The sequence below is a fragment of the Puntigrus tetrazona genome, chromosome 21 (assembly GCF_018831695.1).
Source record: "Puntigrus tetrazona isolate hp1 chromosome 21, ASM1883169v1, whole genome shotgun sequence".
NCBI classification, from domain to species: domain Eukaryota; kingdom Metazoa; phylum Chordata; class Actinopteri; order Cypriniformes; family Cyprinidae; genus Puntigrus; species Puntigrus tetrazona.
Genome location: NC_056719.1, coordinates 9,006,313 through 9,025,390, shown reverse-complemented (window position 1 = coordinate 9,025,390; position 19,078 = coordinate 9,006,313). Strand labels below are relative to the sequence as shown.

General features: G+C 38.9%; 1 protein-coding gene across 1 annotated transcript in view; it reads left to right on the top strand.

The window, feature by feature from the left end:
- Positions 1 to 19,078, top strand: part of slc8a4a (solute carrier family 8 member 4a) — a 55,548-nt gene that overhangs the window by 3,064 nt on the left and 33,406 nt on the right. Inside the window, exon 3 of the mRNA XM_043221261.1 lies at positions 17,419 to 18,802. Within this exon, the coding sequence (XP_043077196.1) occupies positions 17,477 to 18,802 (1,326 nt within the window). The 5' untranslated portion in view covers positions 17,419 to 17,476. The remainder of the gene's footprint in view (positions 1 to 17,418; positions 18,803 to 19,078) is intronic.

Below are 19,078 nucleotides of genomic sequence, written 5' to 3'. Positions count from 1 at the left end.
CTGGAACCATTACTCACAGCTTGAGCTAATCTTAATGTTTCTGGCGAACTGAAAATAATCCCACTCTTGCTAAAGGCGGAATTCAGAAAGTGGTTTGTTTCCACCGCCGCTGCTTCTTTCATTATGTACCGTGTCGGAATATTTGTGCATCCTCTTGCTCTGAAAGCTCCGGAAGACGCGAATTATGTCGGCCAAGATTTAGAAACCCAATTTCGTTACAAGCATGAGTTTCCATAGGATTGTAAAGCCGGTCGGCCTGTCCAGGAAGCTCCATATGTGGCATGAGAAGTACGGGTATAACCGTGCCCAAAACATCCAGAAAATTGGAGGTTTAAACCTTTTTTTTTTCCATTGTGCAGGCTTAAGGTTCTGTTTCTAAACCTGAGGTTCTTTCGGTGCACTTGTGTTTATGTCTGCCGGTTCTTTATGTGTGATCCCTTTAGTATCACCCTCCTCAGTAAGAATCCATTGCTGTTCTTCTCGCCTCCACTTGCAGCTCAACCACCATTATTAACGCAGAGCCAGGGGCCCAGCACTAAAGCCTTCATATTTCACCCCTAGTCCACAGATCGCCTGCCCTTGCAAATTGTTAGCACTGTAAAATTCAGCCAAGCGAACCATTAAAATATCTCGCCCTTCTCGAGTCTCTGCACAGTTGAGGTAAGCAAGCTCTGTCAAGCCATGTTATGGATAATATAAATACGCAGGCTTATTAGGAGATGTTCTTTGAGCTTTTACGCAGTGCGACTGATTTGTTTTGCGTAAAGATCTATGCTCAGCTACTTTCTGTCTGTACGGGAAACTGCGGTCCCGTTTTCGCCTGGTAGGAAAGGGGTCAGAAGTAAACTCCCACTGCTGTGATCGACAGGTCGTGGCGTTCGCAGATGGACGATGCTGCGATTTTGGTTAAAAATGCATAAATACTCATATCAAAAGATCTGTTTAAAAGACAAAGCGACAGCGATCGCGTAATGAAAACGCATTCACTCTTGTGTGTTGCAAGATCCAATGTAGCCTAGTCGGCACAGCGTCGTCTTTTCGTTTCGTCCTTTTTGAAAATGTCGCCTTGTTTGTAAACGCATCTACCGTGAAATGAAACGAATACTTTAATAGACACTTATGTGGTCGAATCAGTTTGTACAGACACAAAAGTGAGACGCATTGTAAGAAATACGCACCGAACACAAAAGCACCAGAACAAACGATTCTAGCTTGACTTCGTTGGACCAAACCACAGTTGTCTTTTTGTTTCTTTGCTCAACTTCAAGCAAATGTAGTGCAAATAATAGCATGTTTTTCTTTGAAAATGTATTATAGTTCACATTCATGCTAAATGCAATTAGTTGAACAAAACTGGTTTATTTGACCCATCTTTATATGCCATTTCATAATTATCTTTTAAATATGGTTAACGTGTCGAATGTACACTGTACAAAGCGGAAATGTAATTGTTACCTTTAAGAGACACTTTTACCTCATTTAACCCAGAATTATTAAATAACGTATTTAGATCGATTCACTGATTCATTTCAGTGATATATTTTAAATAAAACTAATTAATTTAAATGCTAAAAAAACAATACACTTAACTGCCATTTTGTGTAGTTATTTTAAATATAACATTTTGAGCACACTTCTTTCTCACAATGTTTGAGTTGCACACATTTATAATGAACATTTCTGGCCAACTTGAATTATTTTCCCCGAGCCCTGCCTGGAATTGTCTTATATGGAAACTATGCATGCGATATTGCCTTTGAATTTGGTTAAAGTGAGGTATCTTAAGAGGGAGCATAATTAAGATGACTATCTTCTGGAACAACCTTCGCATGCATGCGATGCCTTAAACTGCTTCCTTTACATGCACCCCACTAGGTTTTGGATCAGTGCTCATGTGTAATTTGGCCATATGGCGGGAATCGAATGACCCTTCCCTCTACAACTAATGCAAACTTGCTTCCTTTTGCTACCTTCATGTCATGATCAAAAGAAATGTCTGAAGATTCGAAAAAAAGGGTTGACGCTGAAAAAGCTGTGAAGTGTAAAATATTCCTAAGAACCTGTGGCCATGTAGAAAATGTGTACCTGAAGATAACAGAACGCCAATCCCCCGTCCAAGTAAAATCACTACAACAACAACCCTCAAAGTGGTTGAAGAGAACAGTATGGCAAGAACGAATGAGTACACTTATCTTTCGGCAAGGCACAAAGAGGTGACCTGGGGAAAAAATCAAGGGGGAAACCAGAGCTCTCCAAAAGAACACTCTCATCTGTTTCAAATTGTTGATGCCAAAACGTTTGGCAAAAGCGAAATACGGGGTTCCAACTAAAGATCGTCATCCCAGTCATGTAGCATTTCCTGGCTGTGCTAAACAGGACTTGTAGCTTTCAGGAGGACACTGATTTCTGGATTTCACCACTAGTTATTTACCAAAGAATAACAGGGAATTGGTTTAGGGTTAGAAGCTTGAAGTTAAGGCAGTGGCTAAATTAAAGCTGAAGTGTACATTTTCTATACTACTAACTGAATCAAAACTGCAATCAAAGCTAAAAAACAAAACAAATTTATATTAAGGTTTATATTCATTTAAAAAGAGGTGTGTTTTATATTTAATTATATATGTTGCTTGTATTAAACTAGCCATTTATCTCCTTCACATTATAAATAAAATACACTTTTTATGTTTTTATTTGTATTAATTTATGTTTTTGTATTTCGTTTTTGAATGTATATTTATGCGCTTAATATTCTATAAATAATATAATTATTTACAATATCATTTTTAATGCTTTTCCACCACTGTAGTCAGAATCATGCTTTTCTGCCCTTCAAATCTCCAATTGCCTAATTTAATTTATACAATTAGCCTTATGCAACCCAAGACCTCCATCAGCTCTAATAATTGCTGTTTGTAAGTGTCTCTGCTAATGCAGCCAGATAATTCTAGATGTGGGGAAAATGCCTTTGATCTACCTCTTTGTTTTCAAGGTGCCTGCCTTCATGCAGGAAGTTCAATTTAGATTTAATATCAGCGTGCTGTTTTGCTTCTAGCATTTTTGACGCAGGGAATGGGGTTGTAGGGTGTCTCTACAGAGACACTGATGATGGCTCCTCTGGGTTTCAGTAATTTATTTGCATTTTGAAGCCTTATGCTTTCTCTTCCTTTCTCTCCTTCTGCTTTCTCCCTCTGTCCTTCCGTTCTACTCATTTCCTCGTTCTGTTAATAATCATGGTTCTGAATGTATATTTTAAGAAAACCTGCTTCTTGTCACTTGACTGTGATGTTTGTGTTTGTACATCCTGTAATAAATGCCAAAACTGGGTAATTATATAATAACATTAATCAAATACAGTTTGACTCGTTGGGACTTTGGGAGATACCCAAAACAAACATTGCAGAGAGCTCTCCTATAATTGCGAACTAGTTATTGTGCTCCAATTCATCAAAAACTTATGCAGTTAGATTTTTCACACAATCAAATGCATGCCTCCGCACTATTTATATCTACTGCATATGGCCTTTTATCATTCAACTTTTAGTGCATTTTGAAATACCTTTCCCAATTGCTAAATGCATGTTGGCCAGATTTACGCCAAGCCCATAATTTCATTACAATATCGGGGGATTCATTTGAAATTATACACATTTTACAATCTATTTTATGCAATATACTTGGAGATGTGCAACAATGGCAAATTGTAATGAGATCTTTTGCTCTAGTTGCTGTCCATGGTGCTGAATCCACATTAAAGGAAAAATTCTCATTGGAACAGATTTGGAGAAATATAGCATTACATCATTTGCTCAGCGATGAGTCCGCTGCAGTGAATGGGTGCCGTCGAATGTAGGTCCAAACAGCTGATAAATACATCACAATAACTCCAATCCTTCAATTAACATTTCGATTAGTGATCAAGTCTATCTCCTGTTCTCCTCTCATATCAAAATCTATCAATATATTTCTTTAGAACTTTTGACTGTTTTTATGTTGATGCAGTGCTTGATCTCTGCATATCTCTCCCCTGATTCATACCATATGGCTCTTTAATATAGCCGGAAGCAATGGTTTGAAGTTAAAAATCCCACAATGATGAATGTATTTATTGCGTTCACACAGCTTGTTGCTCACTAGACATTAATTGATGGGCTGGAATATTGTGATGTTGTTGTTTTTTTCGTGTCATCTCACATTCATTCTGACTGCATTCATTCACTTACGGAGGATCCATTGGCGAAAAAGTCATGTAATGCCAAATATAGGTCTTGCAAATGCTTACAAATCTGTGCGAGGAAACAAACTACAATATACATCTCAGATCGCTTGAGTGTGAGTAAATGTTTTTCATGTTTTTGATGATCTGTTTCTTGCAGATTTGCAGACATTTTTGTCTGGGTTTGTTGATCTCGCCTCAAAGCTCGTTGGGCCTTGTGTAACTGTTGCAACAGGCTGACGTGAGATGATTTTAAATGATAGGTAAATTCCTCATATGAGACATGTCGGTCAAAATACTGGCTGCAGGCCTGTTTTACACTGGGTCGTGTGAACATGGGAACTGAGGAGGCCATTGATTCCCACCTCCAGATTAAGGAGTGCAAATGAAATCTAAATTCTTCAAATCCACCACTGTTTCAGACTTTGCAGAATAATCACTGTGAAATTGTTTCTTATCACTTAATTTTCATTCTGTCCTCCTCTCTATTCCCAAGAAGGCACGCTAAAGGTTTCCAGATGGAATACCGTGCTTTTTGAGCTCCCCTGTCTATTCCACATCGTGAATGTAAATTAGGAGGTGAAACATGTTGACGGACTCTCCACCCGTTCCCTTCTCCTCTGTCACGGTCAGCGGTGCTGGAATGATGGGAAAATGTTCACACTTGACTAGGCAACTTCAATGGGTTTTCTCACAGCTCCTGATAAGTACTACAGAAGACTTCACATCACAGCAATGGACACATTCTATATTTTATTGAAAAGCGGATTGTTAGACTTATCTTGTCTAGTGTAGATGTCTAGTGTGTATCTTTTAGAAATGAATAAATACCACTGGCATTAATCAGATTCTGCAGGAAACCAAGATTCATCAGGTAGCATTTTCAAATACAGTTGTAATTTCATTATGACATATGACATTATGACTGTGATTAAAGGGACAGTACACCCAAAAATGAAAATAACCCCATATTTACTCACCCTCAAGACATCCTAGTTGCATATAACTTTCTTCTTTCAGACAAATGCAATCAGAGTTATATTTCAAAAATGTTCTGGCTCTTTCGAGTTTTTTAATGGATGTTTAGATTTTGATGACCAATAAAGTGCATCCATCCATCCGTCATAAAAAATTACTCCACATGGCTCTAGAGAGTTATAAAGGCCTTCTGAAGTTAATACCAAACTAAAGTTCGTACTAAATAACTAACATTTTAGACATAATATTGCTACAATTATTTTAATTTTAATTATTTTGCTCCACTTTTAAAAATAATTAATCTTCAGTCGATTCGTTTGGGTGAATGATTCGCTGATTTCAAAGCTGCACACACTTTGATTAGGTACTTTTTTGAGTAAGTACGTATTTTACGACCATTAAAAAGTATGTTTTATACAGTATGAAGTTGTATTCCAGACTTACTACATCTAAAAATCTACCAGCATCAATTGCTTTGCTTCACTACCATTCACAGCTACCATGGGACAGTTAAGTGTCCATTGGATGGACACGTTATAATCTTGCTGAGAGTAGTAAGTCTTTTGGGTACTTTTTGCCAATTTATTCGGCCTATAAATACTGCGAATTCAGACATGCTATTCTTTTCACATACTGTTCACTCTCGCCTACTATATCGAAAGCAGCCATTTCATTAATTAATGAATCGTTGTGTCTAATCAAATCGTTTGAATAAATGCTTTCACCTACTGGCGTAACGGCGTAATCTGTTAAAAGATGAACCCTCCACAAATGCACAGTCTGCCTGGAAAAAATGACACATGCCGTATTACAAACAGCGAAAAGTCACAGTGCTGTTGGACTAAACATCACACCACCTGGCCAATCAAACCAAATTTGAGATCTGTTATATACAAAATAAATCACTACAGATGAGAAAACGCCAGTCTTAACACATTCTTTCTGACACAATCCTACACAGCATCTGAATATAGAGCCAATAGAAATGCTTCTAGCTTGGCCATGTGTGAATGAGCTCAAACTGGCTATAGTGATGTGTAATAGCGCAATTAAACTATTACAGAAGAAGAGAAGGTGAATCAGATCCAAACTGTATGAATATCAATGTTATCGTTGCGAGATTTGGCAGCAAACCGTGGTATGTTGGTCTACATGTGCGTATATGTGTGAATGATTGATTGTAAATGTAGGGGTCGCTATGTGGGGGCTTGTGGGTATACAGTTTCATCTACACTGTCACACCGTGAGACAAGCGGAGAGGGGGCCTGGGGCAAATGTCACTATGTGGAAAGGAATTAAGACTGGAGGAAAAAAAAAATACACACAGGTGTTATTTTTGGCTGGCAAATGCCATATTCTGCCTGTTGAGGGTCCACGGTATAGGCGACCTTTCTGAAGTGTCTGTGGTTGCAATGAGAAAGATGACAGGCACAGGAAATTGGTTTTAACGAGAATGAAACTATTCACCCAGCAGAAAATGCCATCCAACTCTGAGGCGATGGACCAGTCACATAAGACTCGGGGAGGACATTGATTTGTCAATAATAGCAATAATACATGACAACAAAAGGCAGTATGACGAAAAAATCCATCCACCATTCATTGCTTTGTTGACGGATCTGGCTCTGAGGCAGACGCGTCATTAAAAGTCATTACAAACCTGGCCCACCTTAACATTTAAAGCGTCTCCCCCAAAGGGGTCGAGGTTTGGCTGGTTAGCAAGGCCCAGTTAGCCTCTGCTGGCAGATGCCATAACGGCACCATCTGGACCAAAAACACACCCTTTCCCATGGAATGGCATTTAAAAATAGCAACAAAAGCATATAATCACAGATAGTTCACCCTTTTATTTCGAGTACTCTGTCTCTGAGGAAGTGTGCAATGGACATGTATTTTTTTTTTACCTGTCTGTTGATTTTCACATAATTGATTAGTAGTTTTATCATTTTGTTAAATTTTTTTTTGTTATTTGTCATTTTGTTTGGTTTACTTTAGTATTCATTTTACAATAGTTAACTAATTAATTTCAAGTTTTAGTTTATTTCCTTTTTTTATTAGGTTTGCTATGATAAGACTGCAAAAGGCCCATTTAAACTTAAACTAAACTATCAGTTTAGGTTTAAACTAGTATGAATTAAAATATTTAACAGTGTTAAGATTTTCTTAATCATTGGTTTTATTGTTATTCGGTGACATTTTTTAATGTAGGTAGATTTAAAACATTATCATTTTAAATCTATACATCTATGTAAATATGTGTAAAAAAATAGCTGTTTTCTAAAATGCGAGTTAGAGGTTTGAAATTCATGTATTCAATATTCAATCCTATCAATTTTTGATCATTTATATTTTATTTTATTTTACTGATTTACTATCATTGTGGCTTTTAATGCTTTTTAGTTTAGGTTTTGTACCAGTAAAACATTTTTCATGGACTTTTTCCATGTATTATTTGTCTCATCAATAACAAACTGTCACACTGCAAAGCATATTTGCTTTCCACCTTTGCTTTTAACCACATATACCATTAACCAAACATCTACACTGTTCCGAGGTGCACCGCCAGTCAATCTCAAACCCTTCAGAGCTCCTGCTTACTCCGCTGCAGCCCTGCTTATTATGTATTTAAAGCACTGGATGACTCCCTGCTGGTTCAGGCCCGTCGACTTCCCTCCTGTCAAAGTCGCCAGGAGAGCGATGAATGCTTTATGGAGAGCGAGAGGCTACTTGAACTGCTGCGATCTGGATAAAGCCGAAGCACTGAGGATCTGCTGCCGCGTTTTATACGTCTGTTCACCGTTATAGATTACAGAGGGCACGCGGAGCATTGTTGCGTGTTTCATGAATATTGATGCATACGGCGGACATGCGGGCGGCGTATAGAGAGAGCGCTACATGACAGTTGTTAATATGCAGGGATCTGAGGGTGGGAGAAGCTTCATGTTTTTCCAGTACACAGGAGAGGAGGCTGACCCATTTAAATGGCAGATTCGATGCGTGTGGTGCCTCACAATAGGGTGAGATAGCAAGAAAACTACTAGACTGTGTCAAGAAAAAGGAAACGTGGGCACTCTGAGCCAAGGTACTGATGAGATCTGTTTCCAGCGAACATATGGAGAATTATTGCATATACTATAAAATTAGACTTTGCAATATGCGGAAACTGTAGAGCTCTGGGGTTTGCGTGATTATGTAAATGGTGTGTGTTTTTGCGAGTATATGTGCACTTTTTGTCTTGTGTAATCGGGTTATTTTAGTAATTATAGTGCTTTTTTTTTGGATCCTGAAGTCGTTTCTTTCATTAGAGCTGTAAGTTCTTTGACTGCACTGCTAGCCCTCCCCCATCTCTGCCCTCTAGTATGAGAAGCTTCAAAGCCCGAGATTTCACTAAGATCTCTCTCCATCTATCTCACATGTCTTCCACATTTTCTCGTTCTTTCCTTTCTGCTTCGTCTTTTTTTATCTGCCATTCTCCATTTTTCTCATCTCACTGTGCATCAAAAGCAAAAAGCAACACGTTCACTGATTATAGAGATGATCTAGAATAAAAGAAGATGGTGTTTGGATCAGTCCACAAGACTGAGTAAATGACTCAGTCAATAAATCTCAGCGTGCAGTGATGCTTACGAAGTAGCAACATTCTTAAACGAATGACTCAATGGGATTTATTTTCACTAATCTTGCTCATTCAGTGTTTAATTTGAGAAACTGAACAGGCTTTCGTACTGTTTTCCTCTTATAGACTCCTCAAGGCTGTGGGTGAAGGATGCTGTCTATCTATCCATCTTAAATTACAATCCTACATTCCATTAGTTTTTTTAATTCAAACTTTCTTAATTAATTTTAAAATGTTGCTCAACCCTGCATGATCCCTTTTTTTCATTGATATTACTGATGTTACATAACTGCACATTATTAACTTTCACACCTCTCCACAGAAATCATGTTTTTATGAAATCATGCCGTCGGCTTATGCGGTTATTGTCCGCAGGAGTTCGACTCATCTCCTCCTTAAGATATAAGAAAGATGATGTGGGAATGCAGGATGTCCCCGTTCCGCCCTCAGCCAGTCAAATGAGCACTTGCTTAACGATGAAATGTGACACCGGTGACATTAAAAGACAGACTTAATTTCCCGCCAATTATGACATGCCCTGTCGAGGGAGCGTGAAGGGGCCTGCAACGCAGAGGAGAAAGGGAACATATAAAGAGGAGAGCGTGGAAATGAAAGACTTTCACAGGCCTGATTGTGGAGTCATGGGCGGTAATGATAACGAACAAGTGGAGGTTGTGTTGTTAAACATCGAGCTGACCTGCTGCTTTTCTCAGTTTGTCTCCTAATTGGGTCTGGTGCACTAGTGAGGCACAGATTCCCCATGCTGGGGCCTGTGTGTGTGTGTGGTGATCTCTCACACCTCTCTGAAGTGCAACATGACCGCCTGCCGCCACTGGCCCTAATTGATCATCATCATTGTTATGTCTTTGTTATAGCTGCAATCGCAAGCTTGGCATTTTGGAGAAAACACGTTTTTTCTTAATGCGGTTCTGTTGCTTTAAATCACACACCCTGTGATCATCTGCTTGAATCCTCATTTTTTGCCATCAAAAAAGACTTGATAATAGCTGGATAATGCCCCAGACTGCCACTGCACACTGTCTTACAGTACTGAATGAGCAGTCATAATGGTTCTTTGAGCAGCTGTCCTTGGTGTGTTTAATATAAGCTTAGCCCAGGTTCACATCCGCTAGTGTTACACAGGCCGGTTCTTTGCTCGAATGGGAAGATTTTAGAGGGAGATCACTGTAAGGAAGCTAAATTAAGATGGAGGGACGTTGGGTAAATATTGACTGCAGTGGAATGAAAAGGTGGAGGATGGAGGGACAAATATTGACCGATCTGTTAATAATCATCTTGCGCTGAGAAATACAGCAATGGCTTTTATGGAATCTCACCTGGAACCTGTCAACAAAATGCTGCTCATAAAATCACAAGGAATAAACGCAAATATTTTTTGTTAAAGAAACAGAAGTTTGTATAGGAATGGTCCACCCCAAAATTTGACAAATGCTATTTATTCACCAAAGGGTTTATTGTATTACTTTCAAGATATTCCAAAAACTTTAAAGGTATAGTTCTCCCAAAAATGCAATTTTCTCACCCTCGTGTTGTTCCAAAAGCGAGATGTAAGATATTTTTGATGAAATTTAAGAGATTTCTGACCCTCTGTAGACAGCAGTGGTGCAGTGCAGTGCAGTGACACAGAGGAGAAGAAAATGTTGAATAAAGTTGTTGTTTTTGTTTTCTTTGAGCACAAAAAAGTATTCTGATGCCACATGGACAATTTTAATTATGTCTTTACTACCTCTCTTGGCCTTGAACATGTCAGTTGCACTGCTGCCTCTGAAAGGTCTAAAATCTGTCGAATTTCATAATTTTTTTTTTTCCTTTTGTCTGGAAGATGAGTGAAAGTGTTACAGTTTTAGAACTACATGAGAGTGAGTAATGGCAGAATTCAATTTTGGTGTGAACTATACCTTTAATTAATATGCTAACCCTAAACTTTTGAATAAAGATAGTGTATATACAATGAATTAGAATAGAAATAAGGGAGTGGGATGGAGACAGGTGAAATACAGAAGGATAAATAAAAAGCTGTGAAGTCATGTGCACATACAGATATCTTAGGTATACAATGCAGATGGTGAATCTATTATTTCTGAAGTTTTGAGAAGACTCAGACTTCCTGTTCTGCCTTAACCAATGCAGCATTTAAACTTTTTGCCTGCTATCCCTTTGTTCCCTTTTCATCCATCTTCCATCCTTCTTTGCTGACATTCCTGCTTTGTTACCCGTCAATCTGTCTACCATTTTCTCCTAATACAACTAAACTGTCTTTCTCTTTTTCATTACTGCTCTCTTTTTCTCTCTACTCCCTTAGCCTCAGGAGACTGAACCTGTCCTCCTCTCCCTTAAAGATAACCCCCTTTTACTCTCCGGGCAAAAAAGACTAAAGCATTCATATTTTACCACCACTAAAAGCCTTAAGCGAGATTAAGGATTTAACAGTCTCTCAGCATATTTAAAACAACTCCATTGGTTACATAAATTTGATCTTTTTTAAATGTGTGCTGTTTTGTCTGAGAAGAGACACTTCCACAGTCGGGCATAGCTGGAGGAGTTGTGTTGTTTTATGAAAGTACTTATAGTTGACGTCGATATGGCTTATTTTACAGGATATGTACAGCATAAAACTCTGCTCTGAAAATGAGTTGTGAAAAGGACAAGGGGAGACCGTATTTTTCATGTCTAGTCGTATAAAGATACAAATTGAGTGCTGTGAGCACTTAACAAAATAGTGTTCTTATATTGAATATCTGTATTGAGTACTCTTGCGCATATCATAAAGATAGACCATAAGCTGAAAGACTCTGATGAGCTTATTCAGTCATTTCTAACCGTCCACAGTTGTGCGTGTGTGTGTGTGTTTATAGTACGTGTGCAGACAGTGTCAGTGCACTGAGAGCTGTGTTGTTGTTATGGGAATTGGCCACAGCTACAATCACTGGTAGAATCCCCAGTAGGCTCCACACAGCAGATCATAAAGCCAGAGAGCTAAACACTGCATCTGAGGATCAGACCGGGCCACACACACACACACACACTCAAAACAACATCTTGACAGATGTCTTCGAGAAGATCCAAACTGTGCATGTGAAGTTAATTAGATGCTTTTTTTGCCAGGAACTATTAGTTGGCTTGATGTATTTTTCAATGATGATCTGATATGTGTCTGTTTTTAAGTCTGAAACTTGTATCTAAATAGGCTTCTTCATAGCCCTGAGGAAATAAATAAACTCTCCCTTTCTTCATGTATTTGTTTCTTAAAGTAACAACCAGTTATTTTCTAGACCAGTAATTAATAAATTATGAACCATTTAATAATTCATATGAAATTCATAGGAAATCGTACAATACTGTATACTTGAAATGGGAAAATTCAGTAAGTTCAGCTGAATTTTTATTTTATATAAAATACCTTTAATAACAAATAGCTTGGTGAGCTTACAAAACTTGTAAACATGAAAATAATCTTTAATTATTACTTTAACTGGTAGTTAGGGGTGGACGATATGTCACGAATATCATATCAGAGAGTTGTCTGAGCAATACAGACAAAATACTTTTCCTATTTAAAAAAACAAAGCCTTAGAAGGTAACAAAATATAAAATAAAAAAAGAAAGGCCAAAGCATGTTAAGATAAAAGTTTAGTTTATCTTTGTCATCAAAAGATAAGGACAAAGATAGGCTAAGTGTTGCAAATATACATAAAACAAGTAAAACAAATAACAAGAACAGAAAAAATAAGAAAGAAATGAATACAGATTTGGGATAATTTTTTTTTGGTTGTGCTGTCGCTTTATTGACAATCGGCAGCATGGGCAGAGCATGCGGCCATTTGGAATAAATGAAATCTATAAATCCTGTTGGTAACAAAGTGAAAATGAGAGAAACGTGTCGACTGCAGCGTTAAGATTAAAGTGAGATCAAATCAATATGAATATCTTGGCAGTGTTGCACCTTATAACCAATCACCAAAGATTATACTGAACATAGGAATGCAACAACCAACCAGAGGTGTTCAGAGGAGACAGCACATGAGTTTTTTTTGTGTGTGCCTTCGCTGACTAAATTCTGACCCTCGTGAATTCTCTCAACATAATCAACAAAGCACAGATGTGTATACAATGTAAGAGTTCATTGCCCCGTATTCAAAGCTTCAGAGTTTACAGTATAACAATAGTTGTTTTTTGTTAGCGCTTGAACTCCACATAGATCATGGTTAGTGCATTTTTCACACTCGTTCTGTATGTAATGTTTTCGCTGTTTGCATAACATGGAAATGAAATGCCGTAATGATCAATTTCTGATGTTTTTATTGAAACGTATGATCATCAGCATTTTCCGTACTGTCTCTTTAGGACCTGCGCGCATCCGTTTTTCTCTCAACTGCTTACTTTCACTTTAGACACATGCAACCATTTATATGTATCTGTGTTTTTGACAGTATTAGTTCAAACAGGTACAAAAAAATAACTCTGTAACACTACAATACTATGATTTTTTTTTTCAAAAGCAGATCGTGGAGGCCTTTTAATCATCCACGATCAAAAACGGCCAAACTTCAGCTGGAACTCTTGTCGTTAAAAGTCGGCAAATTTAGTACAAGCAAATATTTTGTAGCCAGAAAAATATTATATTAATTTCCTGCAGCATCACCCTGCATTACTATGCTGTTGTAGTCTGTGTGTGTGCATGAATCCTTTAGGCCGTCAACGGTAGCTCACACTGTGTTGTGTGTTCCTTTTCCCCAGGCCTGCTCATATAACTGAAGGCTTTGTAATGCTGCTCACTGCTCCGTTTCCCCCCGCGCTCCGCCGCTAACAACGCTGCTGTGCAGTAGATGCTCTGCATATGCCAATTAATGCAATCAGCCTCTTGATTGATGTGTCCATCAGCTGTAGATCCCTCTAACACTCTGCCTGCAGAACCGCGACTACAGCCATGCTGATGTCTGTTCTGCCGCTCGGTCCGACTGCAGGCCGATATCTTTGCGTGTTACGCAGAGCTTCATTTGTTTGCTTGCTTGCTCTGTCATGGGAAATTAATAAGATACAGTCCAAATGGTGTGTGAGATAAGCCCTCATCCTTGATGGGCACTATTGGCTGAGAGCTCGCTCTAAGGGCTCAGGGAACAGCCTCAGTGCTATTTATAGGCCTGGCATCGTGTGTGGCAATAGTGGGGGAGCGTGCTTGATGCCAAGTGCACGATTTGTGCCCAGGGACGTGTGGAAGGGGCAGGGTGAACGCTCTCATGTCATCAAATCGTTAAAAGAGAAAGGTCACAACGTTTGTGAGGGGCTGTAAACTGATGCCTTTTGTGATTAGATGTTGATAAATAAATTTCAGTGAATATTTGCTGATTAAAGCACTTAGAATGAAGATAATTAAATGCCATTATGGTCTTCCGTGCCTTATTGTGCCTGTCATATTTCGCAATGTGGAGGTAAACTATTTTTATAATGTGCAAGACTTCAGATAAATTAGCTGCTATAGGTACATAACCAAGAATAATTAAGTGCAGTAAACTTATAGTAATATAGTAATTTTATAACAAATACCAGTTTGGAATCTCACAATGAGCTTGGACAGATAAAATAACTGAATGTGGATGACATAGGAAGCCTTGCATATTAAGTTACAGTATGTAACCGTAAGTAACAGTTGCACCTGCTTAAAAATAAGGGCCTATCATATTCAGATTCTGTGCTTATTTAATCCTTGGAATGTACACAAACCTTAGAATGATATTTGCTGTTTTTCCAGCTCGATCATGTTAGTAATCGTAGGTATTTGTACGTAATGCATCATTTTTAAATTGTGTTTCAAAAGCTTGAATATGTTCTGAAACACATGCGCAGCTTTAGAAACAAGCAAACAATGTTTGTATTTTTTTATTAAAATGTATTTTAACATTTCATTTATTCCTGTGAGGGCAAAACAGACATTCCAGCAGCCTTTACTTCACTAAAAAAAGAGTAATAATAAAAGTAAGATCAAAAATAGTAATATTATTAAATATTAATATCATCATTGACAACGATTGTCAATTTCTATATGTATTTCTACTTGTGTACTGTGGTAATTTTTTTCATTAACTGCATTTAATAAAAATGCACATTATGCTAACGTGAGGTGTGATTGCATCCCTGTTCAAATCAGCAATATTGCACACTCAAGGCTTTCTGAGGGGCAATGTGAGTTCCCACCTACCTCACACATAAGCTAACAAACGTTAATGACCTGGATTTGACCTGGACCAGGAGTAACAGACCTGGCTCCATCACACATCCTCGTAGTGGAACATGATCTCATATTTCTCTGCCGCTCCAAGCAGCCAGAGATACTGATGTGTGTGCATGTGTGACTTAGTCAACAGGCTAAATGCAGCAGCCACGCATGTGTGACTCCAGCTCTTATATAAACTTGTCTCTACAGGGATTCCAGTATAGAAGGTGGGATGCGCTCCAGTAACTGCCACCATTCCACACTTGTATGATTTGTGTAGAATAAGATTTAACATTAAACCCTGACATGAAACAATTAGGTGTATTGGCAGGATTGTCAGCGTTCTTAAATCATGTTCCTAAATAAATACGTTTTTGGTAAGCAGACTTTTATTTATCATATTTAGAAATAAATCCACCTTAATATAAATGGACATTTTTCTTTGGAGTTTTAGGGTGTACCTGCAAAACTCTTGTATACAGTTCCTGATTTAGTTTTTTTTCTTTTTCTTTTTTTTTTCTTTTTTTATTTTCTGTATTCTAAAAGCTTTTATGCATATTAAAGGTAATATATTTATATTGTAGAATTTTATTCTGTGTTCAAGGATGGTATTATCCAGACTGAAAAGACATCTGTGTTCCTGACATCTGGGGTTTCTCTTCAATATATATTCAATTTGATGTGATGGTGCGGTAGTTCTCTGTAAGAGAGCTCTTTGTCTATAGAGCTATAGAGCATGCTAGTCAGATGCTTTTTCCTCAGTAAAGCAGGCAATAAAACATTTCTTTCTGTGCTTGTACATGTCTTTTAATTAATATGAATAAGGTATATATACGTGAACCTTAGTATGGTGGCCTTGGTCATTGCATTAGAAAAAGAGTGCATGACAGGAAGTACAGAGGATACAGTCACAACCATCAGTTAAAGAAATTCACGTGCCACTGGAAAAAAAAAAGTTCCTTATATAATTTTTTAATTATTTGATATAACACTTTTATTTAATATTTCCCTCTGGAAGCAGATCACAAATCTTTCACAAGGTGTTAAACTCAAAGGTTAAGTGAATACAATATAAAATAGATGAGGTCCACATTATTTGAAGAGTTGTTTCAGTTCATATGTTTTCGTTCCTTGTTCGTTGGTCAGATGGGTACAGTTTGTCAGGAATGATCATATTGTTATAGGGTTGACTAGCTTGCGCTGTCTGAGTCTCAACCCTTCTAAGAGTTCACCATGATGCAAACTGTCTTGTGCTGTCAGAAACTCTGTTTGCAACAAACAGCAACCTTATTTTCCCAAATGAATCTGTTTCAAGTGTTGTTTGAAGAACTGAAGGACTCGTCTGTGTCAAATTTTTCAGATTTTCCTCTCAGATTCCCGCTAAAACATATTTAATAGTTCCTTTTGTTGGATTCCAACACACAATGCTTCTGACCTCACCTTGATCCATTGTAAACAGTTTATTTCTGTTGCACAGTAGGCAAATAGCATTCGTAGATAAAAAAATGAATAGATACACATACATATATCAAATCAGTACATATCAAATGATCTGAATTAACAGACAAAGCAATAGTGATCAAGTAATGAAAACATTTCCTCATTCACGTGTGTGGCAACAATACTGTCAGATCCAATATAGTTGGCACATCATCGTCTTTTAGTTTCATTCTTTATGAAAATCACATTTTGAAATGTGCATTCTTTGTAAATGAATCTGTGGTCCAATGAAGTAAACAACGGACCAAATTCTTACTGATGCTGTCTGGCTCTTAATTAAAAGTAAAGTTCACTTATGTTGCAGTTAGGCAACGCAAACATTGCTTTTCCAGAGCTTGGCACTGCACAACATCTTGTTGTTTAGACCTTTGTTTGCTGCTCATGTTATTTACATGGCTAAACAGGAAGCGATGTAGAGCAGGCGTTGATCTTCTTCTGCGGAGACAGTGTTTGGCCCAGTATGCATATTGTCCACAAAGCTGTTGTTTTGACTGGCTTCAAAATAAGCTGTTTTTAGACTAACAAGTTCTAAAAGATACATTATTTGTTTTTATAGCGCAATGACATCTTACTTGTCAAAAGATCGGTGGAATTTCAATTTCTCTTATCCTTTAGGTAACTTTGATATTTTGATATTTCTGTTTTGTTTGAGTCCCACTAGTCATTTCTTTCTCCTGCTTCCGGTGCACAAATCCCTATCATCCCACTCTCACCCAGCTTTTCAAAGCTTCACTCAGTTGCGTCAAGTCCTGCTGGAATGCAGACCTCTACTTTGAAGCTGTTCTTAATTGCGAATGGTACTTAACAGGTTTTTAACAGGTTCTTTTTGAATTGTCATTTTCACCAATGTGAATATTCTGTTGCTTTTGTGTGTTACAGAGGCATATTGATCGTCATCTCTGCGACTGGTGGACACAGTTACCGCTACACTGCCACCATGCTTCACTTGCGCCTTCCGTCGACCCCTTTCTCCTTAACTCCTTGCCTTTCCTCTCTCCTCCTCCTGATCTTCCTCTTGGGCCTCGCCCATCTCTCTCAGGCCGGTGGTGACGCATCCCACAGCAGCCCAGGGAACTGTTCAGGGGAGGACAGCTGCTCTGAGGGTGTCGTCCTGCCAGTATGGAACCCCCAGAACCCCTCTGTTGGCGACAAGGTGGCCCGTGCCATCGTCTACTTTGTGGCCCTCATCTACATGTTCTTAGGCATGTCCATCATCGCAGACCGGTTCATGTCATCCATCGAGGTGATAACGTCTCAAGAGAAGGAGATAACAATCAAGAAACCCAATGGAGAGACCACCACTGCCACCGTACGCATCTGGAACGAGACAGTCTCCAACTTGACCCTCATGGCTTTGGGATCATCGGCTCCTGAGATCCTGTTATCCGTGATTGAGGTCTGTGGGCACAAGTTTGAGGCTGGTCACCTGGGCCCAAGCACAATTGTGGGTAGCGCTGCCTTTAACATGTTCATCATCATTGCCATCTGTGTTTACGTGGTCCCAGATGGTGAGGTACGCAAAATCAAGCATTTGAGGGTCTTCTTTGTGACAGCAGCCTGGAGCATATTCGCCTACATTTGGCTCTACTTGATCCTCTCTGTTTTCTCTCCTGGGGTGGTGGAAGTTTGGGAGGCTGTGCTTACTTTCCTCTTCTTTCCACTCTGTGTGGTTCAGGCCTGGATCGCTGACCGTCGTTTGCTCTTTTACAAATACGTCCACAAGCGCTACCGTGCTGACAAGAACCGTGGCATCATCATTGAGACGGAGGGTGACGGCATGTTCACCAAGATGGACATGGAGATGGACGGCCAAGGTGCCAATTCCCACCACAAGGAGGCGCTTGATGGGATGCTGGCTGGGGTGGAGGAAGGAGGTGGTGGAGGAGGTGGAGGGGAAGAAGAGGAGGCCAGGAGGGAGATGGCTCGGACGCTGAAGGAACTCAAGCAAAGACACCCAGAAAAGGACATGGAGCAGCTGATCGAGATGGCAAACTATCAAGTGCTGGTGCAACAACAGAAGAGTCGAGCTTTCTATCGCATCCAGGCCACTCGCATGATGATTGGAGCGGGGAACATCCTCAAGAAGCATGCTGCAGACCAAGCCAGGAAAGTGGTGAGCTGCCATGAGGCTAATGCCCAGGAAGAAGACCCTCACACCATCTACCTTGAGTTTGAGCCCTCTCATTATCAATGCTTTGAGAACTGCGGCTCTTTAAAACTCTCTGTGACCCGACATGGTGGAGACAGCGGCTGCACTGTCAAGGTAATGATTCTGCTGTCTTTACCCAACAGTACTGTGATTACATTGCTGTGATTGTACTTTAATTATATGGATGTGATAACATTTTGAGGCCAGAAACCTACATGATTCCCAGCAGCGAGGATGTACTCTCAGAGCTATTTTAAATAATTATAGCACTTAGGAGATGAGCAATTAAATGACACTGTTTTAACAGATTTCAGATTAGCTCGTTTTATTATTTAAACCTTTCAATTGTGAAGTTTACCGCAGGAAATTACTTTCAATTATTTTAAGTGG